The 24,693-nt window shown below is 39.2% G+C and overlaps 1 protein-coding gene across 2 annotated transcripts in view; it reads right to left on the bottom strand.

The window, feature by feature from the left end:
- The window catches only part of LOC106881172 (uncharacterized), a 160,226-nt gene extending 147,229 nt beyond the window's left edge, over positions 1 to 12,997 (bottom strand). For both annotated transcript variants that reach the window (XM_052966313.2, XM_052966314.2), the window contains exons 1-2: positions 12,839 to 12,997; positions 4,773 to 4,845 (exon numbers count right to left, since the gene is read on the bottom strand). In XM_052966313.2, the coding sequence (XP_052822273.1) occupies positions 4,773 to 4,845; positions 12,839 to 12,878 (113 nt within the window). In that variant the 5' untranslated portion in view covers positions 12,879 to 12,997. The remainder of the gene's footprint in view (positions 1 to 4,772; positions 4,846 to 12,838) is intronic.
- Positions 12,998 to 24,693: the final 11,696 nt, after the last annotated feature.

Here is a 24,693-nt window from a genome sequence, read left to right as displayed (position 1 = left end):
CAATGTTTTATGTCCAAATGCTTTCCATGCTGCCAGCCCTTTATAAACTAGGATACACACATATACAAACTCAGATCCATATACATATATACCTAAATGCTGGAAATATACATCTCAGGAAAAAAAAATAAATGATATTTCATGTGTAAGATGATTTTTAAAGAATTCAAAGTAATTTGGCAAAAACATTTACATATATTGCTGAATGTTGATATTTTAAAATATACTTGAATCTATTTAACACAGTAAAACAGAGGTTTAACATATATATATATCAAAACATAACAAACATTAAAGTATTACTAGCATACAAGTCAAATGCTGTAGTATTATGGGTTTCTTAAAGTATATCCACATTAAGTAAGATATACAAATTGCTGTTTGGAACTTATAATGTTTCTGTCGCTAATAACAAACTTTTACCTAGCCTGCCTGTGCAACACCAGTGATTTGTTAATCACTGTTTTTCTATACCAGTAGACACAAAATTTTTCTAAGCATGCAGTTGATTCTGTATACTTGCTACCAATGGCATGTAAATATATAGAAATCCTAGGATCTAGCAATTCTACCACCACTGCCTGACAGTTTTTCTCTGCTACTGATAGTACATTTTAGTACTATACATCTATACGAAATACAGAGTGTTATCAAAATTAATACTGCTTCCTTTGCTAATAATGAATATACAAGCCAAACAAGAACGTACAATATGTCCATAGATTCTCTAACCTTCCACTCTCTGTTAGGAACAGCATAGTTAAGAACATATCCATTATGATCTCTAATCTTTCTGCCAATCAAAAGATATTTGGAAATAATGTAGAATATTACAATGAAGTGGTTATGATCAAGCAATATTGTACCATGATAACACTAAACTTAAGCAGGTTACTTGCATTAATAACACTAGGCAACAAAGATTCTGTTACAGAAGACCAAATAGGTATTTCTAGCTAATTTTGATATGCTAATTTCAAATCTATAATTAGATTTTTTCTGTCACATCTAGATTTTGTGTAAATGCAAATCACTTAGTAAAATTTCCTACCACATCCAGTTTTAGTTTTAATTATCTTAATGCCAGTAATATGAAACTTGCTTTTTCAGGGTTAAAGCAATTTTTGTTTACCAACTATATATAAATTCTAACAAGTTTGATCAATAAAATTTATCACAAGTTGACAACAGAGTTAAGAACATAGTAATGGCCCAATGGTCAGTCACTATGTGACAGTCAAATAGAGCAGTTGTTGAAGGCAGCAGTTCATCTGAAGATTCTGCTAGTGATACAGAAATAGGGAAAGATGGCATATATGTTCCAGATGCAACTAATACCCCATTTGTTAAGTCAAGCATCTGTGTGATTTGGAATTACCAAAAGAAAAGGCAAAGTCGCTTGGTTCTGAAGAATGGAATTTTCTCCAGCTAAACAGCGAAGTTTTCCATTTCTTCTATTGCCATCTGCAGCTTTCATAATTTTCCTTACAGGAAGAAAACATTTGTTTTTGCTATGATATCAATGGCCTGATGGAAAGGATTGGCTTTTGCTATGATCCAAAAGAATAGAGACTGTTCATTTACTTTAGTAAAGCTAGCCTTAAAGCTGTATTATTGTACAATAACAGTGAAACACCTTCAATACCTGTAGCACATGCCACTAGTCTCAATGAGACTTATGAATAATTGGAACTGCTGCTAAGACGCATCAAATATAAGGACCACATATGTAATATTGTGGCAACCTTAAAGTTGTATCATTATTTCTTGGCTTACAGTTGAGCTACACAAAGCACCTGTGTTTTTTTTGTGTCTATAGAACAGCAGATCTGACAAGAGCCACTACAAAAAACATGATTGGCTATCTAGAATTAAACATATTGTCAGTAAACAAAATATGAAACACCCAGTACTTATTGACATACCACTTCACATTAAACTTGGCCTTATGAAAAATTTCATGATGGGTACAGATCATGAAAGTAGTGGTTACTTGTATATCTAAAAGATAAATTCAAGGTAATGGCTTCCACTGCCTATTTTAAGCCAGAAAAAAGAAGAAAGACATCCCTGTTCACTAATTATTTAATTATGTTTAACATAAAACATAGCACAGTAACTTAAACCACCTTTGTAATAGAAGTGGGTGAGAAAAAATGAAAAATAGGGATTTTTGGTTACACAAAATCTGGATATCATAGAGAAATTTAGCATCAGTAATTTGGTAGGAATCAGTAGTTTACAAAAAAAAAAGTTGAAATTTGTTGCCTAGTGTAACCAGATGTGTAGAGTTAATACTATGGACTCTACCAACCATAGGATTAACCATAAGGCGGCCCTCCAAGGATTAACTACATCTATTATACCTACTAAATTTCATAAGTCTGGAGATAGATTACCTACCCATGCTGGGAATAACAACTATGATCTAAGCTTGAATAATAGGAAAAGTAAATGAGAAGATAATGGCAAATCCTGGAATGTTGAACTCCCCACAACTACAACAAGCCTGAAAGCACCAAAAATAACACTAAAACTGTTATTCTGAGGGCCTTTTATAATCTATTCGATAAAAATTTCCCCCCTCAACATAGGTATCAGAGAATCCTTAATAGAAAAACCCTTAAATTATCCTATTCCATGACATCAAATGTAGAAGTCATCATAGCTACAACTAAAATGTACAAATTATTATCCTAGATCACCCACCTATTAGCCAGCATAAGAAAATTTAACCCCAAATTTCTAGGTATGGGTGTTACATAGAAACAGAAGTTCAAAATGAGCCTTCCACTGGGCAGTTGGGGATAGTTCCCGCTATTGCTGACTCATATACTACCACAACCCTCATAACTGTGCCAGATACTAGCCCTGAATATCTCACCACAACACAGCCAGGAACTATTGATAATGTACCATCAACAACCCATCCACCTGAACAGATATTATTACAACCTGGGAAAAAGTATCCATCATCATCATCATCGTTTAACGTCTGTTTTCCATGCTAGCATGGGTTGGATGGTTCAACCGGGGTCTGGGAAGCCAGGAGGCTGCACCAGGCTCCAGTCTGATCTGACAGTGTTTCTACAGCTGGATGCCCTTCCTAATGCCAACCACTCCGTGAGTGTAGTGGGTGCTTTTTATGTGCCACCGGCACAGAAGCCAGTCAAGGCGGCACTGGCATCAGCCACATTCAGATTGTGCTTTTTACGTGCCACCAGCACAGGTATTAGAGCTACAATTTCCATTTGATTTTTATTTTGATGTTGATGTACTTGACTCAATAGTTCTCCTCAAGCACAGTAGGTCACCCTACGATCCAAGGTAAGCACAGCAGGTCATCCTACAATCCAAGGTACTTTTGAATGGGCTGGGGCTGGTTATGCGAAACTAGTGTAGGGTACAGCCGTGAACTCACTTTATTTGTCGGGTCTTCGCAGTCACAGCGCATCTCCAGAGGTCTCAGTCTTTTGTCATTGCCTCTGTGAGGCCCAACGTTCAAAGGTCAAGCTTGACCACATCATCCCATGTCTTCCTGGGTCTACCTCTACCCCAGATTCCTTCAACTGTTTGGGAGTGGCACTTCTTCACACATCTCTCCTCATCCATCCGCAATACATGACCATACCAGCGTAAACGTCTCTCTTGCACACCACGTCTGATGCTTCTTATGTCCAACATTTCTCTCAGAGCACTTACACTCTGTCGTGTGTGTACACTGACATTATACATCCAGCGGATCATGCTAGCTTCATTTCTTTCGAGCCTACACATGACCTCTGCAGTCACGGCCCATGTTTCACTGCCATGAAGCATGGTAGTTCGCACACATGCATCGTACAATCTACGTTTCACTCTGAGTGAGAGGCCCTTTGTCACCAGTAGGGGTAGAAGCTTTCTAAACTTTGCCCAGGCTATTCTTATTCTAGTGGTAACACTCCCTTGAATGGAAACTGTACCTAAACTAGTGTGTATGAGTGTGTGGTAACTACTGGCTCTACCATTAGATCTTACATCGCAACCACTACTACCTGGTAAACCTCAGAGTTACAACCCATAGACATACTTTTCATAATGTTAGTCTAAAATCTAATACCCACTTAGCTGAACATATTCACTCAATCAGTTCCAAAAACATTAACTATGAAATGGTCCGCTCTGGCAGAGCTCAATCCTATATGGGTTTGCAAACTTTTGGATCTCAATGAAATCAGCGTCGCCTTCCTGGCACTTGTGCTGGTGGCACGTGAAAAGACATTTGAGCGAGATCGTTGCCAGTGCCACTGGACTGGCTCTTGTGCAGGTGGCACGTAAAATACACCATTTTGAGCGTGGCTGTTGCCAGTACCGCCTGACTGGCCTTCGTGCCGGTGGCACGTAAAAGCACCCACTACACTCTCGGAGTGGTTGGCGTTAGGAAGAGCATCCAGCTGTAGAAACTCTGCCAAATCAGATTGGAGCCTGGTGTAGCCATCTGATTCACCAGTCCTCAGTCAAATCATCCAACCTATGCTAGCATGGAAAGCGGACGTTAAACGATGATGATGATGATGAACTTATTGTTCACTGACTTCACTCTATTTTCTATTTATTTTACTTAATCCAATACTACCGCATGATATCTTGTACATGCATGCACACACACGCACACACACACACTCTCTCTCTCTCTCTCTCTCTCTCACACACACACACACACACCAGGACAGTCATATCTAAATATTTCATTGAGCACAATAACAATAATTATAAATGTACAAATTACTTACTGAGCTTTTAAATCAAGTAAATCAATGGTCTTTGATTTAATCTCTCCACTTTTTTCATATTCTAGAATAATACCTGTTAAACAGTAGAAGGAAGTCACATGATATTTGTAGATAGTGGTAGAATGTTAAATTTTTCCCTTTTTTTTTAATGGATGTTAAATGGATGAAAATGAGTTTTCTTATCAAACATATGTTAAATGATGAACAATTTAAAAATAACTAAGGCCCCAGGTAATAGGAATCCTAACCCTATTGCTCTCAACACATTAAAATTAAGTGTTTTAACTCGGGAATTTATAGGATTTTATTGAAGGAACTTCATACGTATTTTTCAAACCTCTCGCTAATTCAGTGGTCCTCCCCTTATTACTATGCATCCATATAACTAGTATTAGTGAATACCCTAGTATTAGTGAAATTTTGGTTCCTCCCCTTATTACTATGCATCCATATAATTCTATCTTCATAATGATGTTGGACATGTTTAAAAAGTTTAAAATCTCTTTGATTTTATTAAACATCGCAATTTGTTTACCTCTTTCCAATCTGCACAAACAACTATGAGAAATGCTTAACGAAACTTCTACATAGTTGTCATTTTTGGAAAGCTTATGTTTTTTGAGGACATTACTTTCAATGCACATGATAGAAGGCAGATTCAATCACTGAAGCTCCATTGTACATCAATGTATCTTGCTTAATGCAAGTATTAGATACTAAGTAATATATATAGATTTATAATGCTTGAAATTTTAATGGCTAGTTAGATTCAAACATAGATTCTCTGTCCTGTTCACCCCCTCCCCCCCACACACACAGGCAAGTGATGCTCCTTACACACACACACACACACACAGGGAAGTGAAGCTCCAGAGCATCCAATAAAATATGTAACGCTAATAGGATCTTTTCTGTTTGGCTCACACTTTTCAATTCCTTAACCCTCCAAGTCTGTGTGTGCCAAATTTGGCACAGACTTTAGTGATCTCGAGCCAAAGGAAAAATCGGTGGCGGAGGAAAAGAATACTTTTTAAACAATGCTCTGGAATGTGCTTCATGCTCTGACCACTAAACCACTGCAAATTAGTACCTCTGACACCGTGGAATGCTTCCAGCAGCAACACGTGTTTACATTGATCCCACTTCCTTATCGTCACTACAAAAAAATGTGAGTAGTACCACGTGTTTTGCCTATATTTTCTTGTTGTATTGGTTGAACTGATAGTGCAATATTTGTATATAGTCACAATGTGTTATCTTTTTGCTATAGAATCACTTCAAAGTTCATGTGCCTAATTTGGCACTATAGGAATAAGTGGAAAATGCAAAGGGAAAGAACTCTTCTTCTATGTGCCAAATATAGTCCAACAGAATTTTAAGTGTAAAATTAGAATGATCGACTGACTTTTCTGTATCTTTCAGAATACGTTTATGTGCTGTATAATGTGTGAATGTGCTTTCTTTAGCTTTATTATCGTGCATAGCGTTTCATATTGCACCAAATTATTTGTTTCGTGTTGGTTATGAGTTTTTTTTCAGCATGTCAACAAACGTCACCGTGACAAACATGTCGCATCATTGATGCAGATGAAAGTAACTTTGAACTGTCACAGAGTTCCAGAGATGAACAGATGCCTCTAATGAGGAAGAGACAAGGTGTCAGAAAAAAGGGAAGAAAACTAAACCAGTGGAATAAGAGAGAATGGCTGCATCAACTTCCACTACCAGTGGCAATGATGATGTGCCATTAGCTCACAACTTGCAGGATGGAGATGATCTGAACCCTAATATGGACAAAGATCTGATGTCCCTATTGTCCAGTCCAACATGGATGGGCATTTCTTTCCAGGCACTTGATACTGAATTCAAAGGTACCCTGGAAAGAGCACCAAATGACAGGAGTTTGAAGACTCCATGCCAATTCTTCAAAGAATTCATAATAGACAAAATGCTTGATGATGTGACAAAAACAAATATCTACAGCCACCAGAAAATTGGAATGATTATGAGAACAACAAAGAAGGAAATGGAGACTTTTATAGCACTCTGCCTCAGGATTGCCTTGTGCAGGCTCATTGTCTTCACAGTTACTGGGAAAATGGTACCCAATATGAACTAGTCACTGACCATATGGGGCAAGATCATTTCCAGAAGCTTGCATCCATGATTCGCTTTGTCAACAACTTGAAAGTAAATGAGCATGACAAGGCTGATGACAAGTGGTGCAAGTTGTGTCTGTGGTATGACGTCAGTGACTGGGGAGCTGACCGGAAGGGCGAGTTGACCGGAAGAGTAAGAAGGGCGGAGGGAGCTTCGATCGGGATTTTGTGCCCTTTTCGAACGGGGTTGTCGTCAGGAGAGGACGTGCTAAGCGACCGTCTAGGTTTGGGAGAAGCAGCTGCTATTCCTAGTGTTCTTCGGGTCAGGGCAAGCTTCGAGGATCGGATACCGCAAGACAGACTCACAGTCGACAAAAGGAAAACCGAGGTAAGGTGATTACATCTACTCACACGCATACACCACAAGCTATTTCGGCCCACGTGTAGAAATTCGCCGCGATGGCAGCCAAGATTAGAATTGCCAGCGATGTGATCAGGCCTTTTAATGGCGAGGGTGATGTGATGGCCTGGATGCGAAAGATCAGGCTCGTGGCGAAGCTGCAAGGGATAAGTGATGTGGCGAGTCTCATGGCGCTATACTTGGAAGGGAGCGCCCTGACCCTGTATTTAGAAATGGATGAGGAAGAGAGGTTAAGTGCAGAGAAGGTTGAACAGAGATTGAGAGAAGCGTATACATAGAGCGATTACGCTGCCTTTGTTAAACTGGGAACTGTTAGATGGTGGGGAGAACAGGTGGATGAGTACGTGGCGGAAGTGCGTAGACTGGCCACGCTGGCTGGGTTTACAGGAGAAGGCCTGGACAGAACGGAGCGGCTGGCGTTTGTGAGTGGATTCCTTGACGACGTAGGGATTCGATTGCAGCAGTTGCCTGGCGGTAGAAAGATGGCGCTCAGCAAGCTAGTAGCACAAGCTCGCGTGTTGACACAGTACGCTGGACGGAAGCTGATAGCGATGGCGGCGACGAAGGCGCGTTCTGACAAACGACGGCCAGGGAAAGGCGTGAGGAAGCCTACCGAGTAACGACAGTGGCCGTTCTTGGGCCGGTGTTTCAAATGTCAGGGGTTGCACGTGGCGAGGGAATGCGCCGAATCAAGGCCCGTCTGCTATCGATGCAGGAAGACTGGGCACATCGCCCATGATTGCAACCAGGGAAACGACCGGAGGGAAGTTGCTGCCTCTCAAACTTTCCCTGCAACCAAGTAGAGGCGCTTGTGGAGACACTGCCCATAGTTGAGGTCGAGGCCGAGGGAAAGAAGTTCAAGGCCCTCGTGGACACGGGTTGCACGACTACCCTCATGACGCCAAGGGTAGCAAAGAAATGGGATGGGGCGAGTAGCATCCGGACGGTCGACGGTAGAGAGATCTGTTGCAAGGGCAGCTCCAGTCTGGAGATAGCATTACCAGGCGCGGCACTGAGGCTATGGGTGATCGTGATCGAATATGTGATAGACGGGGTTGATGTCGTGTTGGGGATGGACGCCATCAACCGTCTTGGTGGTGTTAGGATTGCAGGAGATGAGGTCACGTTCAGAAGTGTGGGGGCATCGTGCACCGTGAGTCAGGAGTGCAGGAGTGCCGGAGAGAGCAGAGCCCCGTCGGGGACAGCGCCGCTTACACCATCGAGGACAAAGATTTTCAGGCGGCATTCGATGGTCGGAGGTGGACGATAGAGTGGCGATGGAAAGACAAGCACCCACTATTAAAGAACAGGGCGAGCTGCTACCAGCATACTTTGAAAGGTTACGCCGGGGTCGAGTTCGACAAGGAGGTAGAGAGATGGATCAAGGAAGGAGTCCTTGTCCCGTGGAAAGAAGAAGTGGTGAGTGGAGTGCTACCTCTGATGGTGGTGGTGCAACCGACGAGAGGAAAGGTCAGACCGGTGCTGGACGTTAGGGAGCTGGACGAACATATATCGTGCCACACGGGAGGCGAGGCAACGGACGTTTGCGGTGAGACGTTACGTGTGTGGAGACAGTCGACCAAGGCAGCGACGATCATCGACTTGAAGTCGGCATATTTGCAGCTCCGTGTGAGTGACAAGCTGTGACGATACCAGCTAGTGCGGTACAAGAGCCAGACGTACTGTTTAACCAGGCTGGGTTTCGGGCTGAATTCCGCTCCGAAAATTATGGCAATGGTGCTCAAGTCCATCCCAGGGAAAGAGGAGAGGATAAGGAAGGCCACCAGTTCCTACATCGACGACATTTTGGTTGACAAGACTGTAGTGCCAGCCACCGAGGTAGTGAGATACCTGGAGAGGTTTGGGCTGACTGTGAAGCCACCTGAGTCAATGGTGGGGGGAGCTGCGCTGGGGCTGAAACTACAAAAAGATAGATCGAGTGAGCAGGTGTTCCGGAGAGGAAACGAGATCCCAGAGCTGAGTTCCAGCGTCAGCAGGAGAGAGTTGTTCTCGGTTTGTGGGAAGTTGATTGGACACTACCCAATCGCTGGATGGCTACGCACTGCATGCAGTTACACCAAGAGATGAGCAGAGGGGGAGAGTTGGAGTGACAAAGTAGGAGAGGCGACGGTGGTGATGATGCGGGAAATCCTAGAGAGGATGAAAGCAGAAGACCCGGTTAGGGGAAACTGGTATGTGCCCAAGACGGAATGCAGGACAGTTTGGTGTGATGCTAGCAGTATAGCGATAGGGGTTGTGTTGGAGATTGAAGGTGCTGAGCTGGAGGATGCGGCCTGGCTACAGAAAGCGGACGACTTCATCCACATCAATGTCGCCGAACTAGACGCGGTGCTGAAAGGGGTGAACTTGACCCTGAGATGGGGGCTGCGCTCGATCGAGATCCGGACGGATTCAGCCACCGTGGTCGGCTGGGTAGGAACAGTGATTACCAGCGAGAAGAGAGTCCGGATGAAAGGTGCCGCAGAGATGTTGGTGAAATGCCGCCTAGGAGTTGTAGGAGAGCTGATTGCCGAGTTCGGACTGAAGCTGAACGTGGTTTTCATGCCTTTGGAAAGAAACAGGGCGGACGCACTGACCAGGGTGAAAAGGGCGTGGCTGGAGGAACCAGAGGAAGCAAGGAAAGGGATAGCAGCGGCGTGTCGGCTGGGTGACTCCGAACTGAAGGAGCTACATGCTATGCACCACTTGGGGTGGATAGGACCCTGTATCTAGCGAAGATGATTGATGCTGATGTTACTAACAGCTGGCGTTAGTATAAACGTCATGCCAGGTTGTTGGATTTACACCCAATGAAACTCAGTGTTTTCCAAGGGATGATTGCTGAAGCACTGCTATCCATCAAGAAAGTCAGACACCCTTCATCATGCACTGTGACACCATTCCTGGCAAAATCATCTGTAGTAAAGCCCCATGTTTTCAAGTGACATCAGCGAATCAACTCAGTTTGACTAACATTGTGTTAAATAGTTTGTAAATAACAGTTTTGTTGTTTAATAGTGCTAGATGAAATTTTAACTCTTTGAAACGTTTACTGAGATGCAAAGACCAAATTTGGACCATTCGGTGAGATTTCTTTAATGGCCTGTTGTGCCAAATTTGGACCATATTATATTTCATAACCTACTAATGATTTTGAAGAGAATCAACTTTTTGTTTTTTAATCCATTTAAATATCAAATTTACACTGAAAATAATATTTGCGTTGCTGGATGTATGAGCAGGTTCTAGAGGGTTAAATTTTGTTCCCACTAATTTAAAATTTGGTGTATTGATGTAGTTTCAGATGGTTATTATGGAAATGAAATTCATTTTTGCCACAAATTAATAAAAGTTAATAGCTTTCAAAGTTTGCAAATTTTGGGTAATTTTAGCCAATCAAAAGCCAACATATTGATGCCAGTTTCCATAGTAACAAACCAAGGTCTGCTTCGCTTGTGTGTTTTTTTTTTTTTTTTACCTTATTTTGTTTTATTGATTTATTTATTTATTTTGAGAAATGGATATTTTTGGTTGCTGCCCTGTAAACTACCTCCGGATCTATTTTAAAATGGGGGCGCCAGTATTTTCTTTGAAACTTGGGACACTGGTAGAATGTGTCATATAAAACATCTTTTACTCTTAGTCTTCTTAACAAAAAAAGGAATTTGCAAGTTATTCCATGTTAAAGTTGTCGTATTTCATAATTTCAACCAATCACTGACGTCTATTCAGCTCAATAGAGTTTCTGCTGGGCGGTCATAAAAATGTTATTCCCTGTGACATATTTCATCCGGTTTAATCGTAATTTATACGCATATATTGTTTATATAATAAATTACGCTGTGCGTATCTATGTGTGTAACAATTTTAGAGCTCGGATTCTAGAGTTAGGGTTAGTTTTAGGGTTAGGGTTACGGTTACGGTTAACAGTCTAGTTAGGGTTAGGGTTAGGGTTAGGGGATTAATACGATATACACCGTTACAGCGCTAACTGTTTTCAACTGAATAGACGTCAGTGATTAGTAGAAATTATCGAAATAAGACAATTTTTTACATGAAATAAATTCGAATACAAAAATATTTATCTGTTCTATAACACAAAATAGATAAGTATACGAAGTTTGAAAGTCTTTCCGTACCCAAAACACTGCATAAAACATAAATGAAAACTGGCGCCCCCGTTTTAAAATAGATCCCTACCTCCTTTCATAAATTTGAACAGTGTATTTTCTTGAACGTTTTCAACTTAAATAGAAATACGATCACAGTTAATTCGTTTAACCTTTCGAAAATGATAGAGAAACTGAAAACTGAGGAGAACAGTGAACCACAATGTTGAGTTCCTTAACTCGAAAGATGATACCACAAGCGAACAATTGGAAAGCACATTCGCCTCTGGAATATAACGAGGGAATATAAACGAGCTGTAGAACCCACAGTTCTATGGCTGACTCTATTTCTGCGTGTTTATATGGCGCAGGAGATACAAAAATAGTCATTAGTTTGATAAACTTCTAGACTCTATTGCAAACTTTCGTTTTTGAATATTCGCTACAAAGAATGTATTCATTGAGGATTTTTCATTTTATATATTGTTTACATGTCTGTTCCAACAATTCACTTGACTTTATTTATTAAAACTTATCAAAACTTCCATCGCTGAAAGGTATGTCATCGTACTGTTGTCATTACGGACAAAGTGCTAGCTTCCAAATCCTGTTTTGATTGGGTAAAAATAATCAGACTTTAACCCTCGAATATTTTTCTAAAATGTTTCTGAAACAAGTCAATAACAACACCAGATTAGAAAGGATCCCGATTATATACTTAGATTGCCATATTCTGATGACAGTGAACAATTTTTGAATTATGTTATTATGTTTTTTAATGAGACAATTTAATAAAGACCATAAAAATTATTAGCTATCCCTCAGAGACGGGATCCCAAAACTTAAGCTAAAGATCGTTGTTTTATGTATTTGTTCGGCAATTTCCGTATAAAATTTTTCGCACACGGACCTATACATGAATACACAAATACACATACATGCACATAAACACATCATTACTTACACAAATATTCATAGATACATACATACATACATACACATAAACACATACATAAAAAATATATAAGTGATTCATGAAAACAAACAAAAAGATAGTGTGTGTGTATGCGTGCGCGAGACCTTGTGTATCATTGCAAATTGGAGAGAAAAAAAAGAATTTTTAAGGAAATCAATTTTGTGATACCAACTCCGAAGGATATCCAAATTATTAATGAAGGTTATCTAAGATCTCATTTAAAATATTTTTAAAAATGTAAACTAACAAGGATTCCTCAACCATAAATATTTATGTACCTCTATCTATTGTTTTCGTGTCCCCTTACGTCTAAGATTTCTATTATCGATAATGTAATACGTTAAGAAATAATTTTGGCCGTAATATTTTTAACGAACATATTTCAAAGATATAAAAGAATAAGTTAACAAAGCAAAAAGATCGCTAAGCTAAAATTATCGGTGACAAGTGAAATAGGATACCTGGTGGGTAGTATCGTACTAGGAACCTTTTCAGCTTCATTTTTGTCTCAGACGCAAAGCAGATACAAAACAAACTTTAAAAGAATTTTAACTTCAACGTTTCTACAGAAATTTTGTCAAGTGGCAACTTGCTTTGTTGGTACCAGTTGCCATGGCTACTCACGGGAGGCAACTCTGAAAAAGATTATACTCCCGTACAAACGATAAAAAGTCTTTAAACACATTTGTACTAATTCCTTTCTTTCAACTTTCAAAGTATACCTAATCCATCAATAATGACGATGGGTGTTTTACTAAACTTTGTGATAATTACATTTTGTGAACCGCAAAAGAAACGCGAGATGTGTGTGACTGAAATATGTTTTAATTTCATTATATCAGAGATAAATTTCGATAAAGTCAATTTCTTGGATGCACTTTCATGTGTTTTGGTAGTGGGCAGATCTAGCACATCGAGATTGTGGGGCGTGACATGTTCAATACCGTGTATGTCCTCCCTGGGTGTTCAAAATGGTCATACACTATCGGTACATGGAGTGCGTGAGGCGGTTCAAAAAAGCCATTGGTACCTGTGCCCACACCCTGAGGAAAGCTCCCTCCAGTTTCACATGAGTTGTTGGCCTTGGGACCACCTGGTTCAGCCATCTCTGGATTTCATCTCACAGGGCTCGAATTGGGCTCAAATCCGGGCTGAGAACCGACTACGGCATGGTTCTGATGTTGTGCTGACACAGGAAGTCTATGGTGACGCTGGGAGGGAGTATTGTCCTGCTGGAATACAAAGAAGGGCACAATGTGAGATCTTAGAATCTGATCAATGTAGCACTGTGCTGTGACGCCATTCCTTCACCACACACCAACATTTTGAAACACATGGGGTCCAATTCTCTGATTCAGGCCTATAGCACCCCAAACCATGATGCTTAGGCCACCCCACGTGTCTCTCTCCATAACACATGTGCCGCTGTAGCGTTCACCCTTCCTACACCTCACCCTCACTCTGCCATCCAAGGTGGAAACACAGTACTGGCTCTCATCAGAGAAGATTATCGACCTCCATTGTTGATGCCACCAATATCAGTGCTATGTAGCCCACTGTAGTCGTGCCTGATGGTGGCAAGTGGTGAGGACAAGCCCTCGAGCAGGATGACAGCAACGCAGGTTGTTGGCAGCCAGTCAGTGTTGTACCATATCATCACTAATGGGTCACTGTCCAATGCCAATGGTCTTGTGAGCTGTCATGCTGGTCGATCTGAAGCAATCATGGAGGTGTTGCAAGTGGATGAAGCAGTCCTGCTTGGGTGTGGTCACCTAGGGACGCCCTCTGCGGGCATGGTCTGCAGTGCTGTTGGTATTGTTGTATCGCTGTTGCAGGCGATAGATGGTGCTGACATGGACATTGTAAACTTTTACAGCAACCAGGGCATGCTTCCCTGCTTGCAATCAGCTGATAGCTTGTTCTCTCTGTGCTGCTGACAATTGGGTCGTACCTGATGCATCCAAATTACGAATGCCAGGAACACAGTTCAAGTTGATTTTTATACCCATAACTTCCATGAGATGCATGTGCATTTTGGTTTTCATGACAATTATTTGCAACTGCCACCCAAGGTATTCAGTGCAGCTGTGTTTTGGATCTCATTTCAGGGAAAGTTAAAAGGTTACCTGTAATTTAGGTCTCAGCTATATTTGGAATATTTACACTTACATCCTCGAAATAAATTTTCAGAATGTACCATATAAAAATGACATTTGAAAAAATCACATTTCTTTTACAGTTCACTGTATTGTGTGCAAAAGCTACAAATGTTCATAATGAGTATCCACTGTAAAATTCCTGAAGAACAATATTCCTTGGATAGACAAGATCACACCTTGGCTTTCTGAATTTTCAGTTTTAAATTTCTAGTTATTTCTGGTCTTATTAAGTTCACATGATCCAGCAGTACTTGGACATCTTCCTCTTAGGGCCAGAATATGAAGGTGTCATCAACATATTAGTTTGCGAGAGCAACCATTTTTCGAAGCCTCATATTGATGTTAATTGCTCGAAATTTGGAGTAGATGAAGGGTCGTTCTTTATGTTACTTGTCTTGTTTTCCATTTGTTTCTCTCTTTGTTTGCATACCCAGGATTGCCTTCGTATTTCATGTTGTTTACGTTTTGTGACATCCTGTACCCATATATGCATATATATATATACATGTATAAGTATGTACATATATGTATGTATGTATATATGCATATATATATATATATATATATATATATATATATATATGATATGATTGAATGCCACGCATCCATTTCCAAGCAAGTTTATCTTAATAATTTTGATGCGACTCTACTCTGTACTGTTCTCTCTCTTCCTTTCTCTAATTCTTTTTTCCCTCTTCACCATTTTCTATCTGTGTGTGTGTGTGTGTGTGTGTGTGTGTGTCTCTCTCTTTCATTGCTCACACATGACCATCGTCCATCTTTCTTTTCCTCACATGATCATCTTTCTTTTCCTTCAGGCTTTCGCACTGACCAGATGCATTCTTATCTGTCCCTTCTATCTTTTCTCTTGTCAAAGAATATTCCTCCAGCATTTGCTACCTTACCTCATCTAGCCTAACAGCCCTCCATGTTTGTTTTCATTTGGTTTGTTGTATGTCTCCACTATCCTGTTTTTGTTACCAACTTTGACCCTCTGCAAATCCCAAAATTTATTTTGGTTTGTGGGAGTAACTGTTTTTCAAAGCCTCGTATTGTTGTTAATAGCTCAAAATGTGGAGTAGATGAACAGCCGACAACTGATGAAGGGTCGTTCTTTATGTTACATGTCTTGTTTTCCATTTGTTTCTCTCGTTGTTTGCATACCCAAGATTGCCTTTGAATTTCATGTTTATGTTTTGTGACATCCTCTACCCATATATGCATATATATATATCTATACATATAAATTTGACTTGGGCAATTGTTTCTTGTCTTGGGATTCACGGCCAAACAACTGAGTGGAATTGCATGAAAAATTACACACATGTGTAGAATGATCTGGTGGTGATGCTGGGCTTTGTATTTATTCATAGCTCCCATGGTTACAGAGATAATCTACTATAATAATACTCTTGTGTTAATGAATGAGAAAGGAAGGGGTGATAGATGGAAGGAAGGAAGGAGTAATGTCATATTTTTTTCATAGCTCCCATGGTTATTGAGATAATCTACTATAATAATACACTTGTGTTTATGAATGAGAAAGGAAGGGGTGATAGATGAATAAGGAAGGAAGGAAGAGGTGAGCATCAGTGGATTTGTTGACAGAAACTGAAAGAAGTCTGTCCTATATGTGTATGTGTGTATGTGTTTATTCCCCCACCCCCACCATCGCTTAGAAACTGATGCTGGTGTGTTTACATCCCCCATAACTTAGTGGTTCAGCAGAAGACATCAATAGAATAAGCACCAGGCTTACAAAGAATAAGTCCAGAGGTTGATTTCATCAACTAAGAGGCAGTACTCCAGCATTGCCACACTAAAATGACTGAAAAAAGTAACAGAGTAAAAGAGAAATATATATATATATATATATATATATAAACAAAACAAAAAAAAATGGAACAAGAATGTAACAGGCAACAACAAAACATCTGGACAGTTAGACGATATAAAAAAAGGATGGGTCCATTCAGAGCTTTCTGTTGTCAGTCGAGTTCCAGATCATAGTTGCAGTTTCAGCCAGTTACACTCGAGACTGCTCCAATCTGGCTGACCCCAAGAAAATCTAAACTAAGAGCACTAGATTCTTTGGAAGAAAGCAAGCGAATGTTTATGAAAACAAGGACAACAAAATCAGAGAAATGGTACACAATTACAAATACAAACAACAGCACATTAACAACAGGTGTTTTTCGACTAAGGACAAATTGAATTAAGATGACATATGTGGAAGTAAAGCCTTACAGCAGGAACATAAGAGATGAAAGTCATGGGAAGGAATATAAGAGATGCTACACAGATGGTAGTCAAACCTAGAAAGAAAGGTCAGGCTTGGCAGAACACCGGTCACATGGAAGGAGAGGAGAGAAGTAGGGGGCAGAGGGATTGAAGAATTAGGGAGGGACGAGAAAAAGGAAGGAAAGAGACAGAGTGAGGTAAAAGAGGAGGGAAAGTGAAGAGAATGAAGGGAATTTATAGGGGAGCAGAGGGGACCTAGGCATATAGATATAGGGGGCCCCCTGTTAAGAAGAGTATGTAGTACTTAATACAGGGTGGGTCTTCCCACCTCCAAGAATTCAGGCATGAAGAGGCCCTCTTTCAATATATAAAGGTGTCTTGACTTCTTACAAAATGTAATGGATCCTCCTTTTATGATAAATAAAAATAGATTTTGCCACCTTAGAGACACCAAATAATTCAATTAAAAAACAGTTTAGATCCAGTCCCACCCAAAAGAATTGTAGCTACAACAGAGAAAATGAAAACAACAGTACACTTCTGACAATGTATGTATCTGTGAGTGTTTGTGTGTTTAAGTAAAGAGATTGATAGAAAAATGTTATTTGTCTCTAGGCTAAATTCCTTCTTTCAACATATGACTGAGCTTGACCTTCGCTTGACCAACAGCAGTTAAAGGCACACATATATATACACACATACATAAAATTACATCTCTCAACAGTTAAAAGCATTCTTTTTCAGTTTTAGAATTATTACCTCCGCCAAGGAAGGAGGTTATGTTTCCATTGGTGTTGGCTTGTCCATCTGTGTGCAAAATAACTCAAAAAATTGTGAACGGTATTTGATGAAACTAGCAGGAAAAGTTGGTAATGACACAAAGAACAGATGATGAAATTTTGGTAGTGATCTGGGAATTATTATGGATTCTTGAAGGATTTTTCATTTGTTATATTTACTTTACATGAAGTATTACAATGTTATTTTCTTTGATTATCTTCCTTGAAAACACGTTCATCGTTTCTACGTACCCTATGGTGGCGTTGCTGTTTCTAAAGTTTATTTTCGTTTCTCTATTAGTAATTTTACTCACATATCTATCTTAAAATGAGCTGCTTGGCGGAGGCCTGCGGAGGATGACAGGACAAGCCTTGACTATTGGGATCAACTCAAAAAGATCAGGCTTTTCTCCCTTCACTGCCACTGTGAGCTCTATATCATCTGTATGATGTGGAAAATATTCCCTCAACATTGCCCGTCTTTAAAATTCGTCCGAGGCCCCCATGCCATCCGTCCACTACAGAAATGTTCGTGTCGTATCACAACACTATGACAGAACTATTTCACCTCAATTGGCCCTGCTCTCTTCAACATCGTGCCAGACACACATAAAAAGGAGAAAAGTGACTTCACGGCATTCAAATGATCTCTAGATGATTACCCCCAACAAATACCAGATAAACCACCTACACCCAGATATGTCTCTGGAAACAATAACCCTCTGCTTGAATGGGCTACGGTTCCCCAGAGCTGACTGTGTAACTCTTCCAGGTGGTGCTATTAAATTAGACATGGGCTGAGTCAACTTTGGCCAAAACTTATCTAAATAATCTAATCCATGCAGTAACCTTTTAATCAAAACACAACAGTGTTGGTAGAGGCTGATATCTTAGCATTTCTGATGGTCTTAAGTATAAAAAAAATTATTAAAGATTTATATAGGACTACATTCAGAGTATGTCTTTAAGCTATTTTGTTTAGACCTGGTTTTGATAAAGCAATCTGAAATTAGAAAAATCAAAAGTTTGCAACAATCTCAGTCCCATGAGTATGGGATAATGGATAATGGATTTTCAACTGTGTAAAGAAACTGATTGTGGTGATTGTAGTTTTGATGGTGATTGTGGTGAAAGCAGAGACAGTGTTGATGATGACGGTGGTCAAGATAAGTATGGGAGGAGGATAAAATAGTATTTCTGTTATGTTTTTACTGACGTTGGTTTGGGAAATTGGGCGATTTTCAACATGCGTGTATATGAGTGGAAATGAGCTGCTTGGCAGAGGTTTGCGCTCTCCGAGTGCTTTTCTAGTTTCATATATATTCAAATGTTTCATTAAATGGAACCGTTTTTCTTATTTTTTTCATATATTTTTCATCATTCTGTCAAACACTTGGAATTACTATATGGAAGTGGGGTAAAATTGGTACCTGGGTCAAAATGAATCATTCTCTTATTTCTTGTTATTTTCTCTCGTTTTGTACCATTGCATCATCTTTGGGAGTAAAATTTGGTTAGTATAGGTTACATACTTCAGAGTAAAAATTAGTCAGTATACTTTACATCACAGGTTCTCAACTGGGGGGTCATACAAAATTTCTGGAGATCAACAGATGAAATGCAGTAAATTGGGGGTCAACAATAATTTTTCAGAGGCCGTGTGTGCTTTTTAGACCAGTAGTTTTCAATATGGACCCTGTACAATGGTGCACTAAAACTTGTTTAAAAACACCCAGAAATATGTAGCGAGAAATCCTGTCTTTACTAATTTATTTACTACTTTACTTTTCAAAACAAGAATAAAGAAAAAATAATATAAAAATAAAAACATATATATGGAGCTGGTCATAAAATTCCTTTGGGAATTCCCGAGAAAGATGAAAGAAATAATACTGAGAAAAAGCAACAATAAGAATACATACATACATACACATTCTTGGCTTTGGTATCAAAGAACAGCGTAGGCATAACAGATCAGTGGTACTCAATGTAATCACAGTATATGTATGTCATTCAGTTTATTTCAAAATTTCTAGAAAATAGAGAAAGAACTAGTTTCTAACCTAGATCCAAGGTCCCTTCATTGGAATTTCAACATCAACAACAGGGTATTTTTGTATGTATGTATGTATGTATGTATGTATGTATATGGGCAAATCAAAAATAGAAACAAAAACAACAAATGTCACAAGGCTGGGCACTCAGTTTCAAAAAAATACACACAAACACACACAGTTCTTTCAAAAGTAGTCCAAACACATTAACTGGCTAAGGACTTAATTACACACACACACGCGCGCATACTTGGCACTGGTCTCAAAGAACACCCCTCCCCTGCCTGCTTCACTGCTCCCGTGTGTGTGTCTGTGTGTATATGTATATATATATAGATATATATATATATATATATTTAATCTTTTAATATTTTACTTGTTTCAGTCATTTGACTGTGGCCATGCTGGAGCACCACCTTTAGTCAAGCAAATCGACCCCACGACTTATTCTTTCAAAGCCTAGTGCTTATTCTATCGGTCTCTTTTGCCGAACCGCTAACTAACGGGGACGGAAACACACCAGCATTGGTTGTCAAGCGATGTTGGGGGGACAAACACATGCACGCACACACACACACACACACACACACACACATATATATATATATCTTAATATATAAAGCTGAAGTTGTGTGTCTGTGTGAAGCCTTTTTAAAAGTGTATAGAAATCCACATTTTTCACTTTTTCGTCAAAATTTTTACATTAATGGAATTTTCTCGATGTGAACTTTCCACTGCAGTAATTAGATTTTTAAAATTCCGTTTACTTTGTGTGATTTAAGGGAGATTTGGCTGTTGTTTCTAGCAACTTTTTACATTTCTTTCTACCTGGACGGTGTTCTTACACACGCGCTCAACATATAATATAGAGAGTAAGAGTAAAAGAGGGAGAGAGAGAGAGAGAGAGGGAAAGTGATACATACAAAGTCATAGATTAAACTTTCCTCTCAGTATTCTTTACCTATTTTTCATAACATTGTTACGTAAAAACACACACAACCACACATACGTGATCTGTGACAACAACATACACATTGCTCTTGTTCTCTATTCATTTCCCCACCTTCCTCTCTCGCTCTCTCAAACGCATACACGTGCAAGTAAACACAATCATTCACAAAAATATAATTCATGTTCATCAATGTGGCATAACTACAGAGTTGTACTCACTGACTTTGGAAGGTCATAACTTTCAGAAAAATGAATATTTTTTAATGAAATTTTCTATGCATATATTATTTATTATGTAGATTCCGAATATACAAAAAAATTTTGGTGAAAGTGTTTTGGGAGTGCGGGTGGGGGACAATTTTCGGAAATTCCACTTAAATTCCTCTTAACTTCCAAGAAAATGAATATTTTTTTCGTGAAATTTTCTACAAATATACCTTGATGTATGTACATTTCAAGCATGTAGGAATTTTGAAGGATACAACTGCAGGTTATTTTTGAGAAGTGTTCCCCACTCGGTGGTGTTTCGGAGCAAGTCGTCCATATTTGTTTCATTTTTCTGTATTATGTGCTTATGTGCATCCGTAGATTTCTAATGAAGTAACAGGCAGTGAAGAGAAGCCGTCATAAGAAAACTTTTAACTACCTCTATTCCTTTCTCCCCCTCTCTCTACCTCTTCCTCTCTCGCTCTCTCAAACGCATACACGTGCAAGTACACAATCATTCAGTAAAATATAACTCATGTTCGTCAATGTTTTGTAAATATACCACGATTTTCACTAGGGTGTTAGGGTTAGGGTTTTAGGGTCAGGGTTAGGGTTTTAGGGTTAGGGTTAGGGTTTAGAGTTAGTGTTAGGGTTAGTGTTAGGGTTAGTGTTAGGATTAGGTTTAGGATTAGGGTTGGGTAATCGTGCGGGTGTTAATCTGAAAAATTACAGATATGTGAAAACTATCGACCCTGCCATCTATTATAACTTTTGTTGTTCTGTTTAAAATATGCATAGATTATGCCTCCAAAGAAGAGAGTTTGCTGGGGAAAAACAGCAACCGGTTTAAAATGACAGCAACAGACTGCAGCAATTCACCACATTCCAGAAGCTACTTTGAACATAATGCAAAATGGTGCATCAACATCTTCTGCACAATCTGATAGAATTCTGGCAGAACTGTGTAGCAACAGATTGTCAGCAATTGCTTCATCACAAATTGCCATCCTAGCTCCTGCAAAAAGGAATTGCCCTGCTATGTATAATCAGGGCAACGCAAAAAGTTGTTTTGCACAAGCATTTCTATAGCCAATTAGACGGATAAAATTTACGTACGCTTAATAATTTTACGCAAAACAGCCTTCAGACTTTCCCTATTAATTTCATCGTCTTTTGAATTATGAACATATTTACATCATAAGGGTTTTTTCATTGGAAAGCTTTCTTTTTTAGTTGATTTTCACCTAGCAAGACTTATCGTAGATGGCGTAATAAGTCACACCAAGACAAGGTTGGGTTATACTGCTAGTCATAATATATAAAGCTGAAGTTGTGTGTCTGTGTGAAGCCTTTTTAAAAGTGTTTGGAAATCCACATTTTCCACTTTTTTGTAAAAATTTTTACATCAATGGAATTTTCTCGATGTGAACTTTCCAGTGCAGTAATTAGATTTTTAAAATTCCGTTTACTTTGTGTGATTTAAGGGAGATTTGGCTGTTGTTTTTAGCAACTTTTATATTTCTTTCCTTCTACCTGTACCAGCGTTCTTACACATCAATCACGTGCTCAACATATAATATAGAGAGTAAGAGTAAAAGAGAGAGAGAGAGAGAAAGTGATACATACAAAGTCATAGATTAACTTTGTTTAAGAACTTTTAACTCTTACTTCTTTCTCTCTCTCATTTAATAGTTTTCTTCTATCCCTCTACCTCTAACATATTTTTCATAACATAGAAACGTAAAAACACACACAACCACACATACGTGATCTGTGACAACAACATACACATAAACACATGAACATTACAGATATGATTTAGTTTGTGTGTGTTACTTATATAAACATGCACACGCATTGTTATATTATAACTGTCTTCCGTTCTCCCTTCCTCTCTTTCTCTCTCTTCATTGCTCCCGTTTTCTATTCCTTTCTCTCCCTCTCTCTCTCTCTTCCTCTCTCACTCTTCTCTCCCGCTGAAACAAAAGAAAAATAGTGTAATAGATGGACTGACGATGTATGACGATGTGAATGTTCCGAGTCCCCTCGCCACCCCGCCTTTCGCGAGAGCACTTTTTTTTTTCCTATTCGTTCAGAGCAAGTCGTTTTACATCTATTACACTACTTTTCTTTTGTTTCTTGGCTCCGGTGAGGCGTCTCGAAACATTCACGATGTGAATGTTCCGATCCCTCTCCCCAGCCACCCACCGTTCGCGAGCGCGCATTTTTTTCTTCATATTTGTTCCCAGCAAGTTGTTTTACATCTATTAGACTAATTTTTAAAAATTTTTGTCACCAGGTCAAACGCTTTAGTTTGACCGATAGGACAACACTTTGCAAAATCAGTGAACTTCATTAGAAATGTGGGTAATTTTTCAGATTAACACTTGCACGATTTTCACTAGGGTGTTAGGGTTAGGGTTTTAGGGTCAGGGTTAGGGTTTTAGGGTTAGGGTTAGGGTTAGGGTTAGGGTTCAGGGTTAGGGTTAGGATTAGGGTTAGTGTTATGGTTACAGTTTTAGGGTCAGGATTAGGGTTTTAAGGTTAGGGTTTAGGGTTAGGATTAGGGTTTAGGGTTTAGGGTTAGGGTTTAAGGTTAGGGTTAGGGTTTAAGGTTAGGGTTAGGGCTAGGTAATCGTGCGGGTGTTAATCTGAAAAATTACCGGAATGTGAAAACTACCGACCCTGCCATCTATTATAACTTTTGTTGTTCTGTTTAATATGTACATAGATTATGCCTCCAAAGAAGAGAGCTTGCTGGGGAAAGAAAGCAACTGGTTTAAAATGACAGCAACAGACTGCAGCAATTCACCACATTCCAGAAGCTACTTTGAACGTAATGCAAAATGGTGCATCAACATCTTCTGCACAATCTGATAGAATTCTGGCAGAACTGTGTAGCAACAGATTGCCAGCAATTGCTTCATCACAAATTGCCATCCTAGCTCCTGCAAAAAGGGATTGCCCTGCTATGTATAATCAGGGCAACGCAAAAAGTTGTTTTGCACAAGCATTTCTATAGCCAATTAGACGGATAAAATTTACGTACGCTTAATAATTTTATGCAAAACAGCCTTCAGACTTTCCCTATTAATTTCATCGTCTTTTGAATTATGAACATATTTACATCATAAGGGTTTTTTTGTTGTAAAGCTTTCTTTTTTAGTTGATTTTCACCTAGCAAGACTTATCGTAGATGGCGTAATAAGTCACACCCGGACAACGTCGGGTTATACTGCTAGTATATATATATATATATATAAATATATGTAATGCTGTAAGAAGAGCACACACACACACACACACACACATATATAATATAAATAATATATATACATATGTATATGTACATACTTACATCTATACGTATATATATATGTGTGTGTGCATATGTGGGCACAGAACATCATGAAACATGTACAACAAAAAATACAAAGTATGAGTACATTTTTTCGAACGACGAAAGACACAAATGGAAAACAAGACAAACAACATAAAGAATGACCCTTCATCAGTTGTTGGCTGTTTTTCTACTCTCGTATTTTGAGCATTTAACAAGATATGCTTTCAATAAAACGGTAGCTCCCACAAAGCAAATTAAATAAAATTTGGGATTTTGTGGAGGGTCAAAATTGGTAGCACAAACAGGATAGTGAAAAGAAACAGGAAGGGTTGCTAAGCCTAAACGAGTTTGTGGTGGCGAACGCATAAAAAAAGCTTGGACAGGAGATAGACAAGAACACATCTTCCTTGTTCCAGCTACAATGGAGAGAAGGAAAGAAGCACAAGTTAGGAGAAGAAAGATGGCCAATGGTTACATGAGCAAGGGAGAAGGAGTGAGGGAGAGAGTGATAGAGTAATAAGATAGAGTAGTTGGAGAGGAGGAGGTAAAAGATTGAGAGAGATAAACGAAAGAGTAAAAAGA

This window comes from Octopus bimaculoides, chromosome 3 (genome assembly GCF_046866305.1).
Source record: "Octopus bimaculoides isolate indiv1 chromosome 3, ASM4686630v1, whole genome shotgun sequence".
Classification (NCBI taxonomy): domain Eukaryota; kingdom Metazoa; phylum Mollusca; class Cephalopoda; order Octopoda; family Octopodidae; genus Octopus; species Octopus bimaculoides.
The sequence above is the reverse complement of the archived record's forward strand: the minus strand, read 5'-3'. Positions and strand labels throughout refer to the sequence as shown.